Source organism: Miscanthus floridulus, chromosome 18, assembly GCF_019320115.1.
Source record: "Miscanthus floridulus cultivar M001 chromosome 18, ASM1932011v1, whole genome shotgun sequence".
NCBI lineage: Eukaryota > Viridiplantae > Streptophyta > Magnoliopsida > Poales > Poaceae > Miscanthus > Miscanthus floridulus.
Genome location: NC_089597.1, coordinates 126,780,690 through 126,797,934, shown reverse-complemented (window position 1 = coordinate 126,797,934; position 17,245 = coordinate 126,780,690). Strand labels below are relative to the sequence as shown.

The 17,245-nt window shown below is 46.9% G+C and overlaps 4 protein-coding genes across 6 annotated transcripts; 2 read left to right on the top strand and 2 right to left on the bottom strand.

Annotated features, from left to right (window-relative positions):
- The first annotated feature begins 835 nt into the window (after nt 1–835).
- Nucleotides 836–4,311, top strand: LOC136520552 (uncharacterized). Of its 2 annotated transcripts, none has more exons than XM_066514109.1 (7): nt 836–1,145; nt 1,251–1,368; nt 1,883–1,988; nt 2,643–2,825; nt 3,136–3,618; nt 3,781–3,795; nt 3,948–4,311. In XM_066514109.1, exons 2-7 carry the CDS (start codon nt 1,342–1,344, stop codon nt 3,950–3,952), a joined length of 819 nt encoding a protein of 272 aa, XP_066370206.1. In that variant the 5' UTR covers nt 836–1,145; nt 1,251–1,341; the 3' UTR covers nt 3,953–4,311. The 2 variants fall into 2 exon arrangements, with proteins under 2 accessions (XP_066370206.1, XP_066370205.1); XM_066514108.1 differs by having other exon boundaries at nt 840–1,145; nt 3,733–3,795.
- A 124-nt stretch (nt 4,312–4,435) lies between these two features.
- LOC136520551 (uncharacterized) lies at nt 4,436–5,964 on the top strand. Of its 2 annotated transcripts, none has more exons than XM_066514106.1 (2): nt 4,436–4,564; nt 4,641–5,964. In XM_066514106.1, the coding sequence occupies exon 2, from the start codon at nt 4,708–4,710 to the stop codon at nt 5,608–5,610; it is 903 nt and encodes a 300-aa protein (XP_066370203.1). In that variant the 5' UTR covers nt 4,436–4,564; nt 4,641–4,707; the 3' UTR covers nt 5,611–5,964. The 2 variants fall into 2 exon arrangements, with proteins under 2 accessions (XP_066370203.1, XP_066370204.1); XM_066514107.1 differs by having other exon boundaries at nt 4,454–4,564; nt 4,645–5,964.
- Nucleotides 5,965–10,606: 4,642 nt separating this feature from the next.
- Nucleotides 10,607–12,196, bottom strand: LOC136522015 (thylakoid lumenal 16.5 kDa protein, chloroplastic-like). Its single transcript, XM_066515799.1, has 4 exons — nt 11,559–12,196; nt 11,267–11,406; nt 11,093–11,165; nt 10,607–10,972 (listed from the first exon to the last, which is right to left on the bottom strand). The coding sequence occupies exons 1-4, from the start codon at nt 12,064–12,066 to the stop codon at nt 10,863–10,865; spliced, it is 831 nt and encodes a 276-aa protein (XP_066371896.1). The 5' UTR covers nt 12,067–12,196; the 3' UTR covers nt 10,607–10,862.
- Nucleotides 12,197–12,396: 200 nt separating this feature from the next.
- LOC136522014 (glycosylinositol phosphorylceramide mannosyl transferase 1-like) lies at nt 12,397–15,395 on the bottom strand. Its single transcript, XM_066515797.1, has 5 exons — nt 14,667–15,395; nt 14,131–14,521; nt 13,726–13,889; nt 13,504–13,574; nt 12,397–12,669 (listed from the first exon to the last, which is right to left on the bottom strand). The coding sequence occupies exons 1-5, from the start codon at nt 14,930–14,932 to the stop codon at nt 12,509–12,511; spliced, it is 1,053 nt and encodes a 350-aa protein (XP_066371894.1). The 5' UTR covers nt 14,933–15,395; the 3' UTR covers nt 12,397–12,508.
- Between the last annotated feature and the right edge of the window lie 1,850 nt (nt 15,396–17,245).

Below are 17,245 nucleotides of genomic sequence, written 5' to 3'. Positions count from 1 at the left end.
GCAGTTTCCTGCAAGTGAAAAAGGCCAAAAGGGATGGTGTTTTGGGTAGTACAGGCACAGTACAAAGACCGCACAGAGTGACTGGAAGAAAGAAAAATGGAAACAGGACGGATCGTGCACGCAGATTTGTTGGAGTGGGATACGGCAGCACTGCCGATTTCAGATCTGGCAGGACGCAAGGACAGTCTGGTCTGGCGCCGTCGAATTTATTATGCAAAAGTTCCGGTTAAGCATGCAGGATAAATATATGGTGCTGATGGTGATGGTGCGTCTTTGTATATTTTATGCTCCCTCCACCTACCATCAGTTGCATCCATCCAATCATGCAGTGACACTAACTCTTTTAAAAATGAAAACACTAACACACACTGTCACTGTTAGTTAGTAAACCCAAAGTTCGGTCTTTGGTCTGAGACTCTCAGCTGAGCTGATAAAGTGATAAACCACCACTAAATAATTCTGTGCAAAAAGATTCAGTTTCAGTAGTACCACTGGCCTGAATGAAAAGACATTGCATCCCTGATCCATCCAATCATGTAGGAACACTAAACACACTGTTTGTTAAATCAAGCCCAAAGTTTGGTCTCTGGTAGTCTGGTCTGAGGCTCTGAGTTGAGCTGGTTACAATAAAGTGATAAACAAGCAGTGAAATAATAACTCTGCAAAAAGATTCAGTAATCACTAATCAGTACTAGTGGCCTGGCCTGAATGAAAAGATAAACAAGCCAGGAAAGAAAAGAAATTCAGAGCAGAAAAGAGAAGAGTGGTGGTGCTGGGTGCAGTATCAAATATTCTCTGAGCCAATAGAGGGTGGGGGGCAGTGGCTCTGGTGCCCCGGATTCCAGAACAGGAACAGGGGCTCTCGGCCGGCTCTCGCTCTCCTCCACGGCTCCACCACCGCAGCACGCACCCCCTCCTCCTTTTCCTTTCTTCCTTTTTCCCCCCAACCCACCTCGCTCGCTCGCAGCCTTCCTCCCTTCCCTTCCTAGTGGAAGTGGATTGGTTGACTGATCGCACAGAACTCACACTCACACAGACCGAGCTGCTGTCCGCCCGCCTGCCGCTCTCCTCCTCCCCTCCTCTCCTCGCGGAGCAGGCAGGCTGGGATTCCCGTCCGCGGCGGCGTCGGCGTCGAAGCAGGGCAGGTACGGCACGACCCGTCCGCTAGAATTCCGTCGAATTTCTCGGCTTCCGTGGGGGCTAATTTGTCTCGCTCGTCCCGTCTCTTTTGCTGCTGCTGCATGAGATAGGAGGGAGGAGCTTTACCTGCGAAGGAGCGGGAGGTGGCACCCCGCCGCTAGGCCAGCAAGAGGAGGAGGAAGAGGAAGGCTGGCGTCCGGCATGGCGAGCGAGGAAGTGCTCCATAAGGTCAGTCCCGAATTCCCGTCTGTCTCAACGGTATACGCCTCGTCAGTAGTTCATCGCCTCTGTTGCATTCATTCCTAGTCTGTGTGGGTTCGTCACTTACCTAGCTACCAGCTCGTTTCCCTTCACGGGGATTTAATTGTTGCTGTTTCTTGCGATTTTGCTTTGCTCCCGGGCTTTGCTGACTGTTGGTACGGTACCGACTCGTGTCGTGTGTGCTCCTCTCAAGGAACAGGCAGGCATGTCGAAATTGGTAATCTAGGGTTTGGGAGGAACTCCAAGGGTCTACACATCTAAGAGTCTAGGGTACTCTGGTCTGGTGTATTCATCATGTGTTGAGTTTGTTGCCCACTTGCGGTGCTCACAGGCAACCGGTTTCGGTGAATCCTGTATTCTGTGAACTTTTTTTGCTTAGTACGGAGTATCTGTTTTCCGGAAGCCCGAATAGCGCTTAAAAGAGTTTGTGTATACGTATTTATTTTGATGGATTGATCAGATGATGATTCCTGTTACACAGGTCCAGAATCTTATAGAGCGCTGCCTTCAGATGTACATGGACCAGAAAGAAGTGGTTGATGCCCTCTCTCACCACTCAAAGATAGAGCCTTGCATTACTGAACTTGGTAAAGCTCACTGTTCTCCTCTCGTACAGTGAGATGACTAATTTCTCTTGCTTGCAAGAAGTTGGTCCAAAGCTACTTCATGCATATCTGGCTCTACTGTTAGTCTAATGTTACAACTGTGATTCTGTACTATGATGCAATACAGATATAATAATGCTTTACAACAATAGCTGAGCCTTTTAGTCTCTGTACAATGTTTTGAGTAAACAATTCTCTTCACCCTTGTATTAATTGTTGTCATATGCTCCCCCAAATGTACTGATTCAGTGGCAAACATGTATTCTAGAAATCTCGATAGGTGCCTTCTAATATTCTTATATACTAGGATAATGAAAAACATCCATCCTTGCACAAACTTATGTCAGGCTCAGTATTAGCAACTATCATGTGTAAAAAATTGTTAGACCCATTATCCTACCTTAATGACAAACTGGATAGCTGGGCACCAAGTTCCATTTCTAACACCCCCCCCCCCCCCCCCCCCCCCCCCCCCCTATGGTAGTGAAAATTAGTTTATGAAGTTCAATTTGCTTCGCTGATACTCTCAGAATTTCCAATAATGCTCACCTCCAGCCTTGCATTTTGTGGTTATTTTTTTTTCTTAAAGAAATCTCTTATGGCTGCTAGCTAATTGGTGCTTTTTTCTCTTATCAGTTTGGCGACAACTTGAGCAACAAAATCCTTTGTTTTTCGAGGCATACTATATGAGGCTAAGCCTTAAGAATCAAATAATGGTCTTCAACAGGCTTCTTCAGGATCAGTTCGCGGTTATGAATAAAGATTTTTCTTCAGAGATCCCTTCTATGTGTCTTCCTAATGGCTCTAACTCCAACCTATGTAAGACCTTTGTTTCCAACCTTCTTATCAGGGATTGTTCATCATTATTTAACTGAGTTTTCTGATTTGCCGAGTGAAGTCCTGTAACAATATGATGGAATCTCAGGCATACATGTTACTTTGCAAAGTGATTTAACCATTGTATGAGCTCTACAAGTCTGTCATTCATTCGTTTGAAGTTTTGTTTTTGTTCATGAGATCTTATTGCCACTTTCAAGTTTCCACTCTTCTTTCACTTGCTGATAAGTTGACCTTTTGCTAGCTTCCTTGTCTGTCATTTTAACATGGCCACATTTTTTACTTGTTTCAGTGAAGCAAAATCCATGCTTTTTGCCAGAGACTGCTCCTGGATCTGCAATGCCAGATGGTATAATGCACAATGGAAGTTCAAGTGGTATAATAAATGGCACACCATCTGGCAATCAATTGCTTAATGCTAGTAAAGACTTGCATGGTCTTCATAATGGAATAGATGCTTCAGCTAGTCTACAGTCAGACCAGAATGCAACTGCTGTGCTGTATGGTGTAGACAATGAGACAAGTGCAGCAATAAAGACTGAGTCTTGCTATTCGAGTAATGCTGATTTTGCTTTCTGTGGGAATACTTTCCTGGAATCATGCCAGTCAATAGGTGATGCATCTGGTGGTGGATCTTTTAGTAGCTCAGAGTTGAATGGGCAACCACTGAATGATTCGATCTTGGATATGGAATCATCATCATTTAGCTTCTTGAACCAAATGCCCCAAAACTTCATCTTCTCAGACTTGGCAGATGATTTCAACCAAAGTGCAGGTACCTTCCAGTGAGATTTGTTAATTCTTTCTTCCGAATTTTGAGTGCCTACTTGTTTTTGTCTTCCCCCTCTGCTGTGTAAGTTATTTGTCTTGTTTTGGTTTTTCCCCCCAGAAATAACACCATTTCTCACTCCTGAAACAAATTTCTCCGATTCGACAGGGGGAGACCATACAGGTGATTCATCCTCCTTCCTTTTTTCTCATAACCACCCCATGAATACAGCATATACTGCATTCTCCGATCTTCACGTGTTGACCCTAGAGTAAAAGCATTTGTTCAACAAGCAAATGTAGTTAGGATATTTACATGGTTTTCTTCCTCTGCAGGTTGAGCGGTCACGCACAGCACACGGGCCATTTGTACATACGCTCATGGGCAGTCACATCTGCATTGATGAAGAACTTGAGGATCTTTTGATCTAGCTGTTCCTTTTCTAGTTTTCGCCTCTTATATTGTGATAGTTTGAGACTTTGGGTTTGGTGGGTTGTCTAGCCCATCAGAACGCATAATGGGTTGGGTCTTCCAGCATGCTCTCTGATGGTGCCGTTGTCGTGCCGTGTACATTGCCGTGCTTCTGTAAGAAACATTAGGAGCGGCGTTGTTCGCATCAGCATTAATTTGGCTAATTTCCCTGCTTGGCTTGTAAAACTAATTTTATCAATACTAACTGAATTCTGAATTCAAGATTTAGACCATGAGTTGTACTATTGTATATGCTGCTTCCCGCTATCTGAATTGGCAGAATGGTTGAAGAGGTGGGGATCGAGAGTCGTAAGGGCTGGCGGGACAGCGGGACTGATTCTGATTCGGTGACAGGCTGACTGGAGGGGCTACGACGGATCGGATCAGAATCAGATCAAACCTTGAAAAGAAGAGAGATACAAAATCGGTAGTTTCCATGAATCGGATGAGTGGGGTTATCTGATCGATCTCATACAAAATCGTACGTCTCGAAACCGATCCCAAATAACAACGCTATTTATACGATTGCATGCAAATCAATCTAATCTATCTACTAGGTAGAGCCAGTTGAGTCGTCGCCCGCCATCTCGATCCATCGATCGATCCTTCGCAGCAGCAGCCGCCATGGAAGTGCTGGTAGACCGCTACGTGCGAGTCACCGACGAACTAAAAGAGATGATCCAAGAGATGGGAGCCCAGCCTCTGGATCTGAGGGTAGCCTCCGTGCTCAAGGCCCTCCCGCCGTGCAGCAGCCCAAGGCAGAGGGACGCCCAAGAACATAGCGCCCTCGACGCAGAGACGAGGCGGTACCGGGCGGAGGTCGAGGAGCCGGCGTTCGCGATCCTGCGCGAGCGCAAAGCCTCCGGCTCCGGCGGCGGCAGCAGGATGCACAAGGAGCCGGTGACGTTCAGCCTCTCCGCCAACTACCCCGAGGTGCTGGACGGCATCGACCTACGTCTCCCTGCTGAGCTCCCCGCACCCCCAGGCGTGGCCCCTTTGACGCTTGCCATCTCCTGGCCGCCCGGCCATCACCTGCGGGGTTATCCGATGACCGGCTTCATCTCGAGCTGTCACGACGGCTATCTCGCGCTCCACTTCGGCAACTACCTTTCCGGTTTGTCTTCCACAGGGTGCTACCTGGTGATCGACACCTGTGCGAACTCGATTGCCATCATCCCGCCGCTGCCTCCCAGCTGCTTTACCACCAAGTCCCACGGCAGCATTGGATCCGGGTTCGGCATCGGCATCGGCATCCTACGACACCAGAGCAGACATGGGCTCTACGTCCTCGTCGAGCTCTACCTCCGCCGCCGTAAAGACGACGACCTCGGCGGCTTCTCAAACAAGGCAACTCTGTTCATGTGGTGGTCTACTGGCTCCGGCCCACTTGCAGACCAGTGGATCCAGAAGGAGGTGGTGCTCCCCCTCCCCGCTCAGCAGCAAAGACACGGCCGCCGCCGCCGCCTACTCCTCCTTCCGTGCAAACATGGTGTTGGCAGCTGGAACCACCGCTCTTTGCTGGGTTGACCTCTGGACAGGGATCTTGGTCTGCAATGGCATCCACAGGCTCGCCGACGGCAGTGCAGATGATGACTTGCTGGTGTTCCACTTCATCCCGTTGCCCGAGGAATGTACTATCATACCTGACCGGCGGAGAGAGGCCGAGCACTCACGCTCCATGTCCCTTGTGGATCCTCAGCATATGGTTTTCGTCTGCATGGACGACAGGGCAATGCTCACGACATGGAGACTCAGGTTTCCCCTGACCCAGGACTGGTTCTGGGAGAAGGGGCCATCCTTGTGCATCCCAGACTTGTTGGACAGACTTCCAATCGCCAAGGGTGACCCGAAGCTGCAGCGACGACTCACGCCCAGGTGTCCTGTCATAATGCTCTATGCAATAATGCTCTATGCATGCGTCTAAAAATTGATGTGATGAAGAGAGAGTGAAAAAACTTAGAATTTGGAGGTGATCTAAACAAGGCCTTCGTTACCGAGTTTGAGTACAAGGATGAGCATGACAATTGACAAGTGGGAAATCCAAGGATATTATGAGTTCTCCGCCAACATTCAAAGTGGACTTCTCCTCTGTGTTCGAATTCCCAAGCCAACCTTTTCCTCACGCACGCATCTGCGCTACCCACATGAGAGCTACTTCCTAGAGAAGAAGATGGTATGACCTCCATCTGTTATTGTAAATAAATTGTATAATTTTGATATGACAATGCCTTCAAAATTAGATTTAATCTGTAGTACGTTTCTGTTATAGTTTTTTGTCAATCGGTAGAAAATTGGCATAATATTAGAAGCACGTTGAAATTATACAAGTGCAGTGCATATAATTTGCTTGTGAAATTAGACTTCTTCAAACTGAAACACAACTTATAAAAGTGTACAGTTCCAGCCTTTTCTATCTTTATATGACAATGCCTTCAAAACTAGATTTTATCTGTAGTTTCTGTTATGTTTTATTGTCAATTGGTAGAAGATTGACATAACATTAGAAGCACGTTGAAATTATACTGGTGCGGTGGATATAATCTGCTTGTGAAATTAGACTTCTTCAAACTGAAACACAACTTATAAAAGTGTACAGTTCCAACCTTTCTTTCTTACCACGTACTCTAGTTACTAGTTTTTTTGTCTTAACTAGTTAGACAAATTTGTTGGAATTCTTGTGCCGGGTTTATAAACCCGGGGTCCCTAGGGGACCGGTTTCCAAGCTAAGGCTCGGCCCAAACAGACAGCACGTAACTCATGGGCCGGCCCAGAAGTCTAAAAACAACAGTCCGGAAGGACGGTCCAGTCACCGATCGGAAGGTCTGACCGAAGAGGGACAACGCTCGCTCGTCGACCACTTCGGCCCACCTCTCCAACTGGAGCGCTCGCTTCGGACTCCAGCCGTCTCCGGACGGCCTCTCCGATCGGAAGGCCTGGCCCAAGCACTACTTCCGACTCCGACCCCGTGTCTCCGACCGGGGTTCGCAGAAACCCTGCTCACCGCTCTTCTCTGACTGGCGCAACCAGAGCCGACCGGGGCCATCCGACCGGGGATGCCCACTCGGAAGGTACCAGGGACGAACGGAGAGAGCAAGCCAGGGCGCACAAGTCAAACCATGATACCAAGGACCATACCCTGTACGCCTGCAGGAACAGTACTCTACAACCGCCCTGACACAAATAGTATTGTAGGCGCCGACATTTTCCTCTACAGTATTGTAGGCGCCGTTAACTCCCATACGGTAAGGCCCCCCACGTGCCTCTGGGCATCGATAGTGTTGTGGGCGTCGGGTTTTACCGTACCAGGTGAACGTGGTAAAACTCCTCACATGCCTCTAGACATCGAACAGTATTTGCAGGTACAGACGTCTACCATTCCTGAAGAAGGCAACGCAACCTCCCACATGCACCTGACATTCTACAGTGGCATCAACAGTGTTGTGGACGCCTACCATTATCTTGTACCCACCAGCATAGGCAACAAGGCTCAGTAACACACGTACCCTCACCCTCTCACTTGTAAAACCATCTTCCTTATCTATAAAAGGGGATGCGCTCCCTCCAAAAGAAGAAGTTTTTTTGAAGAGCTTTTCTAGAGCCTTTCTTAGATTCATTAGATCCACCAAGTTCACTAATCCACAACCTTGGAATCGTCGGGTTCAGACCTCAAGCACACGCTTGAACACTTAGCTCATTGCGTAGCTCCTGTCGCTCTCGGCCCTTCCGATCAGAGCCTACCGGATCTCTTGTACACCCTATCTTTCTTCTTCTTGTTTGTAACCCCACTGCAAACTTCGAGCACCTGAGCTCAGGAATAAAGTCACTGACCGACCCAAATTGGACGTAGGGCACGTTGCTTGAATCAGTATAAATCCTGTGTCATTAAGTGCTAGGCCACCTCCGATCACAACGTACGACAAAACTACAAATATTTAGTAGTTGTCACATTCTGCACCGACACCTTACTAACGGGGAAGAACCAACTGGTGCAGTCAAGTAACTCTAGAAAGTGTTGACTTTCATGATGGTGGTGACGGGAAAGATTCAAGCATATCCACAGTTCTATTGGCTGTTTGGGCAATATTTTCCATCAGTTTTGTTACTGTTTTATTTCAGCTTTATTTAGCAGCTGCAGTTGCAAAAATTTGTAAAATAAAAAGAAGCCAATCCTTAAAATTAAAGAGCATGAGAATTTTGCTAGAGTAGCACATACATAACTAACAAGTGTAGGACTTTTTGGATTTGTGATCATCTATCTCATTGTTAAATGAGAATTTTGTTAGAGTAGACATACTTACTCCGTTCCAAATTATAAGACGTTCTAACTTTTTTGGAGACTCAAAGCATCTCAAGTTTGATTAAACTTGTAGGGAGAATTATAAAGATTTATAACATCAAATAGGTACTATGAAAATATAATTAATGAATAATCTAATGATGCTTAGTTGGTATCATAAATGTTATTATTTTATCATATAAATTTGGTCAAATTTCAGATACTTTGACTCTCCAAGAACGTTAGAATGACTTATAATTTGGGATGGAGAGGGTAACTAACAAGTATAAGATTTTAGCATCGGAGTGATCATCCATGTCATTGTTACAGCTGCACTTCACCCCTTTTATTTTTTTCTACTTCATATTGTTCTAACTTTTCTTTTTTGTGAATCATGTTTCCTCTAGAGGAAGTTGCAGATGGGTGAAGAAGTGTTTGATGAGGGAGAATCAAATCAAATATCAGCTCTGGGGATTGAGGACTCAACACCTACATTATCTTGGGATACCAATTCCTTATCCACGGCCCATTGGAGTTTCGTCAGGCGGCAAGAAAATTCCTGTGGGATTTGCAATGTGTGCTGGATTGTCACGACAAATAGGCTTCATAGTTAACTAGGGCCGCGTTTAGTTCGCCGAAGTTGGCGGCTCCTGATTCACTGTAGATCGCTGTAGTACGATGTAGCATTTCGTTTGCATTTGGTAATAATTGTCCAATCGTTGACTAATTAGGCTCAAAACGTTCGTCTCGCAAAGTACAACCAAACTGTGCAATTAGTTTTTGATTTCATCAACATTTAGTACTCCATATATATACCGCAAGTTTGATGTGACGGAAAATCTTCTTTTTATATAGTGCCAAAGTTTGGATTTTGGTGGAACTAAACATAGCCTAGTAGGTTGCTGTGTATTGCAATGGGAGAAAAAATATTATATTTTTAGTTTTCAGGATATCATGAGTAGACGTTAATTATATATTTTTAAGAGAATTTCCTGTTTCATCCGATAAACATTTATTCAGATTTATGGATCATTTTTTTTACATTTTATTGTGAACGAGTAAATATGCCTGTGCCTTGCTACGGATGATTTCTTTAGCTTGGATGACATTATGTGCAATGATTAGTATAGTAGGCAGATAATGGCGTCCTCAATGAGGGGAAACAAATCGCTAGGCGAGTGGGAATAAACAAATAAAAAAATTATCAGTCCGACAACATAGACAGGAGTGGGCCACCAACCTAGAGACAGAAAAAATCACCGGGACACGTGCGAAATGGGCGACGAACTCGTCGCCAGCAACCAGACTCTCTGGTGATCTCTCTCCTCCATGTAATCAAATAGCTAGGAGTTTCTCGTTGGGACGCACTGATGCGGTTTTCATAGCACAAAAAATCATCTATAAAAACTATCTTTCACAGTGAAGGTATCTTTGTGTAATAATTATTTTCTCTTTCTCTCTCAATGTAATCTTCTTTCTCCAATGCGAGTGTGGCACGAGCCCCCTGGAAACGGGTGATTTCTCTCCAATGACGATTTTATGGTTTCTTGGTACATTGGATCAAGAGAAGACCTGATTTCTTCATGAGGAAACCATTTCTATGATTTTTGCTCTCTTTCTTCCTTAATTACGTTGCCATGTCAGCATTTTACCTACGTGACAAGTCATTTAATGAGGATAGAAACCATCATCAATACACTATTGGGACTGCCCTAAGAGCAAGTATAATAGCAGGCTGTAAGCCGACTAAATGCTGAGGTGGAGGAGAGAGGGAAGAAGCGGGCTGTAAGCTTACAGCCGGCTTGGGCACAAGAACAAAGAAAGTCTATGAGAGAGACAAGTGGGCCATGTCTTAACTGTAAAGAGCTAACTACTATATGAGTGGGTTGAGAGAAGGCTGCAAGAAACCTTACAGCCAACAAACCGTCTGTATTATTAGCCTTGCTTTAAGAGGCTTTAACATAGTGGCACAGAAATTGGTGCCTGCATGTTATGTTTTTAGTTTTCACTCATATTTGTTTTTTTTAGAACCCTTTACCTCTTAGTTGCTGTTGTCCGCACATGAAGCGGCACTGCTTGCATTTTGAGAGACCTTGTTGTGCTGGACTTTTGGATGTACAGTTGGTTTCTGAATCTTGTTGCCGGCAGTCGCTACGTTTTGTTTTGGACCATACTTTCTGTGTACTATTACTGTACTACAACGAGCAGCACCGCTCTCTCTCCAGTGTTAAGAATCTGGGCACCAAGTTTTGGATAAGAAAACTCGCCATCAGCTGCTTGTTGGAATTTCAAAAGTAACACCGGACAACAAAATACAAGACAACTTCATTTCCTATTACGGTAATAACACAGTCTCAAAAATAATCCCAGTTTCTTGATTGATCAGAATGCTGCTGTGTTGTTCTAGGACGCTTATCTGAATTCAGTTCTCGGTTACGGTACCCTCTTTAGGAGATTCACAAATGCCGGATCCATACATACAACAGCCGGTGCTTCCCTCACATCAGTAGCCTTTGAGCTGGCCACCCAGTCCGGCTAACGCAATCCATTTCTCCAACGCCGTCGCAGAAGACACGAACGCCGACTTGGAGGATTCAGCGTCGAGCTTGTTCACTGAAACCAGAGGATCCATGAAACCTGTCAGATTCATTCATACTGGCACAAAAGCATGGATGGATCACTGGTAGATGAAAAGTTCAGAAAAGAGCCGTAGGCCTTCTGCACATGTACTACCTGATGTAAACAATGTGGCCAGTGAGCTGTTGAAGCTGTCAACCACGCTCCTCTCCTCTGGGCTTGAGCTGAACTGTTGTTATAAACACACAGGTCAAAACAGATGAAAAGAATGTAGGTGTAGAAGAGAAGCAACTGAGCTAGTAAAGTAAGAATGGGCTTGAGAGGAAGAACCTTGGAGAAAGCTGCATTGATGTTCTGCACCCACTGGGCATCTGAACTTGGTCCCAGCACGCTGCTTGCGGCTGGGAGATCATCCTTGTCAATGGCCTGCCCAACTTTGCTCAGCTTGTAGATGAGGTCCTGCAAATGTCCTGTGGTTTTTGTAGATCAAACTACAGCATTGTTACTGCTGGAGCAAAGCTTCAGAGATCTTCTTGTTTCATCGTAAATAAAGGGAGAGAAAGAAAAACAGCAACTGCATGATCTGATGAAGCAGAGTGTGCGCTGACTGACTAAGACTGACCGGTCTCGGTGCCAGAGGAGCTGATGATGCCCTGCTTCTCCAGCCGCTTCTTCCTGTCCTCCTTCATGCGCTCCAGGAGCTCGATGTCGTCGTCCTCCTCGAGGACAAGGGCTCGCGCGGCGCGGTCAGCGGCGAGCGGGGAGAACGAGGCAGCGAGGGCGGCGAGCGCGCACGACGCGAGGCCGCGCCGCCGGCCGACGACGACGGCGGCCTCACGCCGGTGGTCCTGGGCACCGCCGCTGCTGACGCCTCTGAACGACACGGCTCTCTTCTTGGTCTTCCCTCCTGCTACTGCAGCAGAAGGATGCTGCTGCACCGGCAACTCCTGCACCACCGCCGCCGCCTTGGACGCCGGGCCGCATCCGGCGAGCGCCCATGCCTCGGCGACAATGGACACCATCGTGTGATCGGCACAGGAAGCAGCCGCAGCCGCAGCAAGAGGCAGATGGAAGAAGCAGGCGCTAGGGGCTGTGGACAAAAAACACCAAGGAAAGGAAGGAACTAGCATGCAGCGCTGGCCCAACGAAAGAGTCCCCTTATCCTCCCACTATCTTGTTTCGGCCGTCACAGCCACATAAAAGTTAGCTTGGTTAGCTCAGAGGCAACAGGCAAGCACTGAACACTGAACAACATCAGGGTCTTAGTTGGCAGGTAAAGTGGCACAACATAGTCCACCACCACCCCATAAATTTCATTTTGTCAATTAATTACTGTCATACATACAAACATAAACAATATCCTTGCAAATAGATAACTATAGTAACTAACTCCATCAATAATATGAATATAATCACTGTGTTTGAATTTCATGTGTACAATATATAGCCTGTGTTCTTAGGTGCGAATGAATTATGCACAGACACACTAGCCTTGTAATATGGCTAGGATGCACCCAAGGAGAAAAGTGAAACAAAAGGAGATAAAAGAGGGCCAAACAAGAGGCACATATATCACCAGAACCAGCTCCTGCGGCTGTCCACAGCCTTGACTGTGGTGGCTACGAGGGGCATATGGCCGTACATGGCGGTGAACGCATTGAGACATCTTGATCTCTGCAAGGCATGGCCTTTCAAACTGCTGATGCCGCTCGACCCAGTCTCAAATATCCTTCCTGCGGTGATATCAAGAACATGGATGTGAGAAAGATACTCCTGAATGAAACCAATAACAGGTTGGATAGCATATAGCGGTGGAGCCAGAAATGCGAATTTTGTTAGAGGGAGGGGACACCAGTGCAAATTTCATAAAAAAAATGATCCAAATTAAAAAAAATCAATGGAAATTACACTAACTTAGGGGTCCCCCCTCCCTTGCCGCCTTCCCTCTGCCACTGATAGCATATGTGCTATCTGCTATCTCAATAGTCAATATGGCTAGTTGTTCTGTTTCTATGTTGATGCCAAGCCAATCCTTTTTTTTTTGGCAGAGGATTATTCAATTGCTACACAAGGTTGCTGTCAATTCAAGTAACGGCCAAGCAGAAAAAGACCAAGGAAGTTTCAGATAACCTACAGTAACTTCCTTATGCTAGAAGCTGGGAAGTTCAGGAAATTATGAAAGTGACAGTGGCTTCATCAATTGTTAAATTTCACTACAGCCAAGCAACAACTCATGTGGTCAAGCAATATAAAAACTACATAGTCCTCCTAATTGTAAGTAAAATAGTATGAAAGGTCATTGTCCCTCTGAATCCAAACGAAGGATAAGGTCCCAAGATCCTACGGTGGCTGATAAACTTTGTCACGGGCAAACAACAAAAAAAGACTAACACAGACTATCTAACTATGTTTTAACTAATATCCATTAACATAAACACACTCTCCAAAGATGAAATTTATCGATGCAAGAAGTAGACAAATTCAGCTAATTCGGCAACTCTCTTGCCGTTTTTCGAAGAAAAAAAAACTTTACTTCTTGATGAAAAGGGCGCTCAGTGCTCACTGACCTTGCACCCATACAGGTGGAGCTCCAGTAGCATTTGCAACAAGAAAAGCCATTGCAATATCCTCACAGTTCCTGCCAAGCGTTAGCATAGCGAAAGAGTAAGATCCATGGAGTGCTACACTACACATGCCAATCCCTGACAGCACCATAATAACATAGGGCCCAATAACATAACCGAAGGCAATTTTCTAGAAATGGTGAACCAGAGAGGTAGGAGTTGCACCTGTTTTCATTCACATATTTGCGAATGGACGGTAGCATTTGGTTGGTATACATATCCAAGTACTTCTTGTGGAAGAAACTCGCTTTGGAAAGAACCATGCTGTATGTCCCTGTCCACCAAACTGACCACCAGCTTCCATATCGGTATTCCTCTTCACTGCCTCTCTGCAGAAGAAACAACTCCAGTTAAGAATTGCTCCTTTTTTAACATATATCCTTCATATGTCCATGCAAACTTCAAACTTATTCCTATTTAATTTGTGTCAAACCAACAATTCAAATTTGAACATAAGACCTACGAGCAGGCACTTTCAAATTCAGACAAAACAAATTTCTCGTGTTGGAATACAAATCCAATATGACGTACTCGCTTGTAACTACACCAACCAATCGATTCAAAACATACCGGGTTGGTAAGCCAGTGCATCCGCGGCACGAAGCCGACCATGGCGGAGGGCGCGCTCTGCCACACAGAGAAGGCGAAGCGCAGCGTGGAGCAAGGGACGATGAGGTCGTCGTCGACGGAGAAGACGGCGTCCGCCACGAGCCCGCGGATGGGCCTGAACCTGTTGTTGAGGCTGTCGGCGTCGTTGATCTCGAAACGCACGCCCGCGCCGCCGCGCCGGGTGCCGTTGAGGCCGAGGACGCCCCCGCGCAGGGTCTCCGGCGGCAGCGGCCGCGGCTCGCTCCACACCACGTGGACGGCGTCGACGCCCCCGCAGGCGGAATAGTGCGCCACCGACCTCCACAGCAGCGCTGGGCGCCTCCACGTGTTGATCACCACAGCGAAGCCGCCGCTGCGGAGACGGCGGGCGTTGGAAATGGAACGGGAGAACGCGGGTGAGTGGCAGACTGACTGCTGGATTGGCTAGCAGTGGAGTGCAGGAGCAGCATGGAAGCGTGGCGGGGTGAGGTTGGCCATGGTGGGAACGGGATGCTTACCGTGGCGAGATGGCGGCGGCGGAGGAGGAAGGGTCGGCGGGGCCGAGACGATGATTCTGGAGCGTGAGCGCCAGCGCGAGCGTGGTGGCGGCGGCCGCGAGGGCGAGGAGGCAGAGGGCGCGGCAGGAGGGCACGAATCTGGTGGCGGCGGGAGCGTGGCGTGGCGCGAGCGGGTGGCGGCGGCCGGGACCGGGACCGGGGCCGTGCCTCCTGTCCACCGCCGCCACTGCCTGCAGCTTGAGCAGCAGCTTGGCCATCCGCGGCATGGGCACTGGCTGGCGAGGCGGCGAGCAGAGGCAGAGCAAGCAAGCCGCCACGACCCCTCTGCGTGGCCTCTCCCGGTTGGCTCTGGCTGGCCTGGGCCCTGGGGGTGGCACGGAGCCACGGACGGACTACGGCGCAGCTACGGGCTCGGGTGTGACAGAGCGGGCGTGCGAGGGGGTTCTGGAAGAAGCGGGGGAGGGAAGGGAGGCAGCCAGCCAGGCACCTGAGCTATCTCGTCGGCTCGCCAGCCGGCCGATGCGCTAGTTAGCTCCTTTTGAAATGTGGGAGGGAAGGAGAGGAAGAGAAGTAGAAGAAGCTTCTTGGTGCGGTACGGCGGCTACCGGGCAGCCAGCAATGCGATGCGATGGATGGCGATGGCGGCGGCGGCGGATGCAGTTGGGGGTGGCCAGCCCCGGCCCGGTGGAGACTGGAGACTGGGAGCCGGCCGGGCCCTATTCGGGCACGCTGCAAACGAACAGGGCTAGTCCGGGACGGGAGCGACCGGTGGAGGCTGGAGGGAAGGCTGTGCAACGTATACTCCGTACTAGTCTACAGTCTACATGTACGGTATGGTGAAGTGAAGTGAAGTGAAGTGCACAGGTACCTTCCGAAAGTTGACGGGTACTCATGTAGTTACTGTGGGTGATTATCTTATGACAAACTGTTTACTGTCACATGGAATGGAGGTCATGGAGACGGTAAATAGTAAAAGACCAAGCGCATGTTTGATCCTATAGCTAACAGGTAGATACTCAGGGCAAGTTTAGGGTGTGTTTGGTAGAAATTTAGATTCTTGTAGAAACGTTTTGGATTCTCTTAAGAAACGTTTCAAACGATGAATCAGAATCACTTTGTGAGATCGTTTGACCGGTGGGCTGGATTATGATTCCTAAAGAAATTCTTTTTTATATAAAAAATAATATAAATAAAAACATGCTTAAAAAATTAGAACTTTTTGTGGGTGAAGATCTACTTAAATACGATTCATTTTGGTTTGTTGCACTTAGAAAGGAGAATGGAAAAAAAATACAATTGCTAATAAAGAGAAGAGGGAAGAAACTGAATCGATCAAAACTACTCCTTGGCCGTTTCACCAGCGTAGTGTAAAAAATGAGAATCGTTTCGTTTGTGGAACGAAATGGTGCGCCTTATTTCGTTTGGCATCGATTCCCGGGTTTCACAGCAGAATTTGAAACGTTCCTGCTTGCCAAACGCGCCCTTAGTTCAGCCTGTTCGGGAGGCCGTATCGTATCGTGGATTATTTACTGCTGGCTGGTTTGGTGTGAGAGAAAAACACTGTTCCTGACTGAAAATTTACGATCGTTTACGAGCAAGCGAACAGGCTGGTTACCAGTGCCAACTTGCCTATGCGTGGCCTCACCTTGCCCTGTCAGCGCAAGCAACGAGAAGCTTGCTCTTTTCGGCGAGCCATTTTGGATCTTCCACAAAAGCAAAAGAAATCTCGCTAGCACAAACCCGAGATAGGAAGGCAAGAAAACCAAACAGCTAGACTCGCTTAGATATCTCCGCGGCAAGGTAGCAGACAAAGAAACCAAATGCGCCCTCAGTGCTTTCTCCAGTTAACATAACTAATAGTTAGCTAAGGGAGTTAGCTGTTAAAAGTTAGCTGAGATCCAACCGTTTGGATCCTTAATTAATAGGTTAGTCAATGTCCTATATATCACCTAGCTAGCTAAAAAGATAGTTATCAACTTGTATCTTCTAGCTAACACAATTATGGATGATATCAAACCGGGGCCTGAAGACTCCCGTGCCTTAGTTTTGGACGAGGTCTTGGACATTCTTTATTTTAAATCACTATAGATACCTTCCTACTGAATGAACTGTTTGTGAAGCTATGTTATCTTAAATGACATGTTTGGTTATTTATTATTACTAACTTTATCTACTATGATTAGCTTAGAGAAAATATGGCTTGCAATAGAGAAAAGTCCTTACAACTGGACCGAAGTTACTGTGAAAATCTTCTATTACATTGCATCGCGTGTACGTCAGGATGGTAGCAAAGTGTGCAGGGGCGGAGCTAAGATTAAATTTGATTGAGGGTTTACAAGCACTTTGCTTAATCAGCTAGAGTAAAAAGGGTCTAATTTTCCTTGTATTGCAAACTTTGAGTGGGGGCTGGGCCCTCACTCGCTTTATGCTACAGTTGCAATGACCAACTAACTTAAAAAAAAAACTAAACAACCGGCAAGAAAATATGACGTGATGGCTAACGACTAACAACAAGGTATACACCGTTGAAAGCAGGATGTAAGAGACGGATTCTTTTCAATAAAACCAATTAATCAATT

What these genes read in the sequence shown, in the direction of transcription:
- LOC136520552 (XM_066514108.1), top strand. Translation starts at nt 1,342, where the DNA reads ATGGCGAGCGAGGAAGTGCTCCATAAG. An exon ending in TGGCTCTAACTCCAACCTAT is followed by an intron (nt 2,826 to 3,135) that starts GTAAGACCTTTG and finishes TACTTGTTTCAG; the next exon opens with TGAAGCAAAATCCATGCTTT. An exon ending in TGATTTCAACCAAAGTGCAG is followed by an intron (nt 3,619 to 3,732) that starts GTACCTTCCAGT and finishes TTTTCCCCCCAG; the next exon opens with AAATAACACCATTTCTCACT.
- LOC136520551 (XM_066514106.1), top strand. Translation starts at nt 4,708, where the DNA reads ATGGAAGTGCTGGTAGACCGCTACGTGCGAGTCACCGACGAACTAAAA.
- LOC136522015 (XM_066515799.1), bottom strand. Translation starts at nt 12,066, where the DNA reads ATGCTAGTTCCTTCCTTTCCTTGGTGTTTTTTGTCCACAGCCCCTAGC. An exon ending in CTCCTCTGGCACCGAGACCG is followed by an intron (nt 11,407 to 11,558) that starts GTCAGTCTTAGT and finishes CAAAAACCACAG; the next exon opens with GACATTTGCAGGACCTCATC. An exon ending in TCAATGCAGCTTTCTCCAAG is followed by an intron (nt 11,166 to 11,266) that starts GTTCTTCCTCTC and finishes TTATAACAACAG; the next exon opens with TTCAGCTCAAGCCCAGAGGA.
- LOC136522014 (XM_066515797.1), bottom strand. Translation starts at nt 14,932, where the DNA reads ATGCCGCGGATGGCCAAGCTGCTGCTCAAGCTGCAGGCAGTGGCGGCG. An exon ending in GCCGCCGCCATCTCGCCACG is followed by an intron (nt 14,522 to 14,666) that starts GTAAGCATCCCG and finishes CCGTCTCCGCAG; the next exon opens with CGGCGGCTTCGCTGTGGTGA. An exon ending in TCCACCTGTATGGGTGCAAG is followed by an intron (nt 12,670 to 13,503) that starts GTCAGTGAGCAC and finishes ATATCACCGCAG; the next exon opens with GAAGGATATTTGAGACTGGG.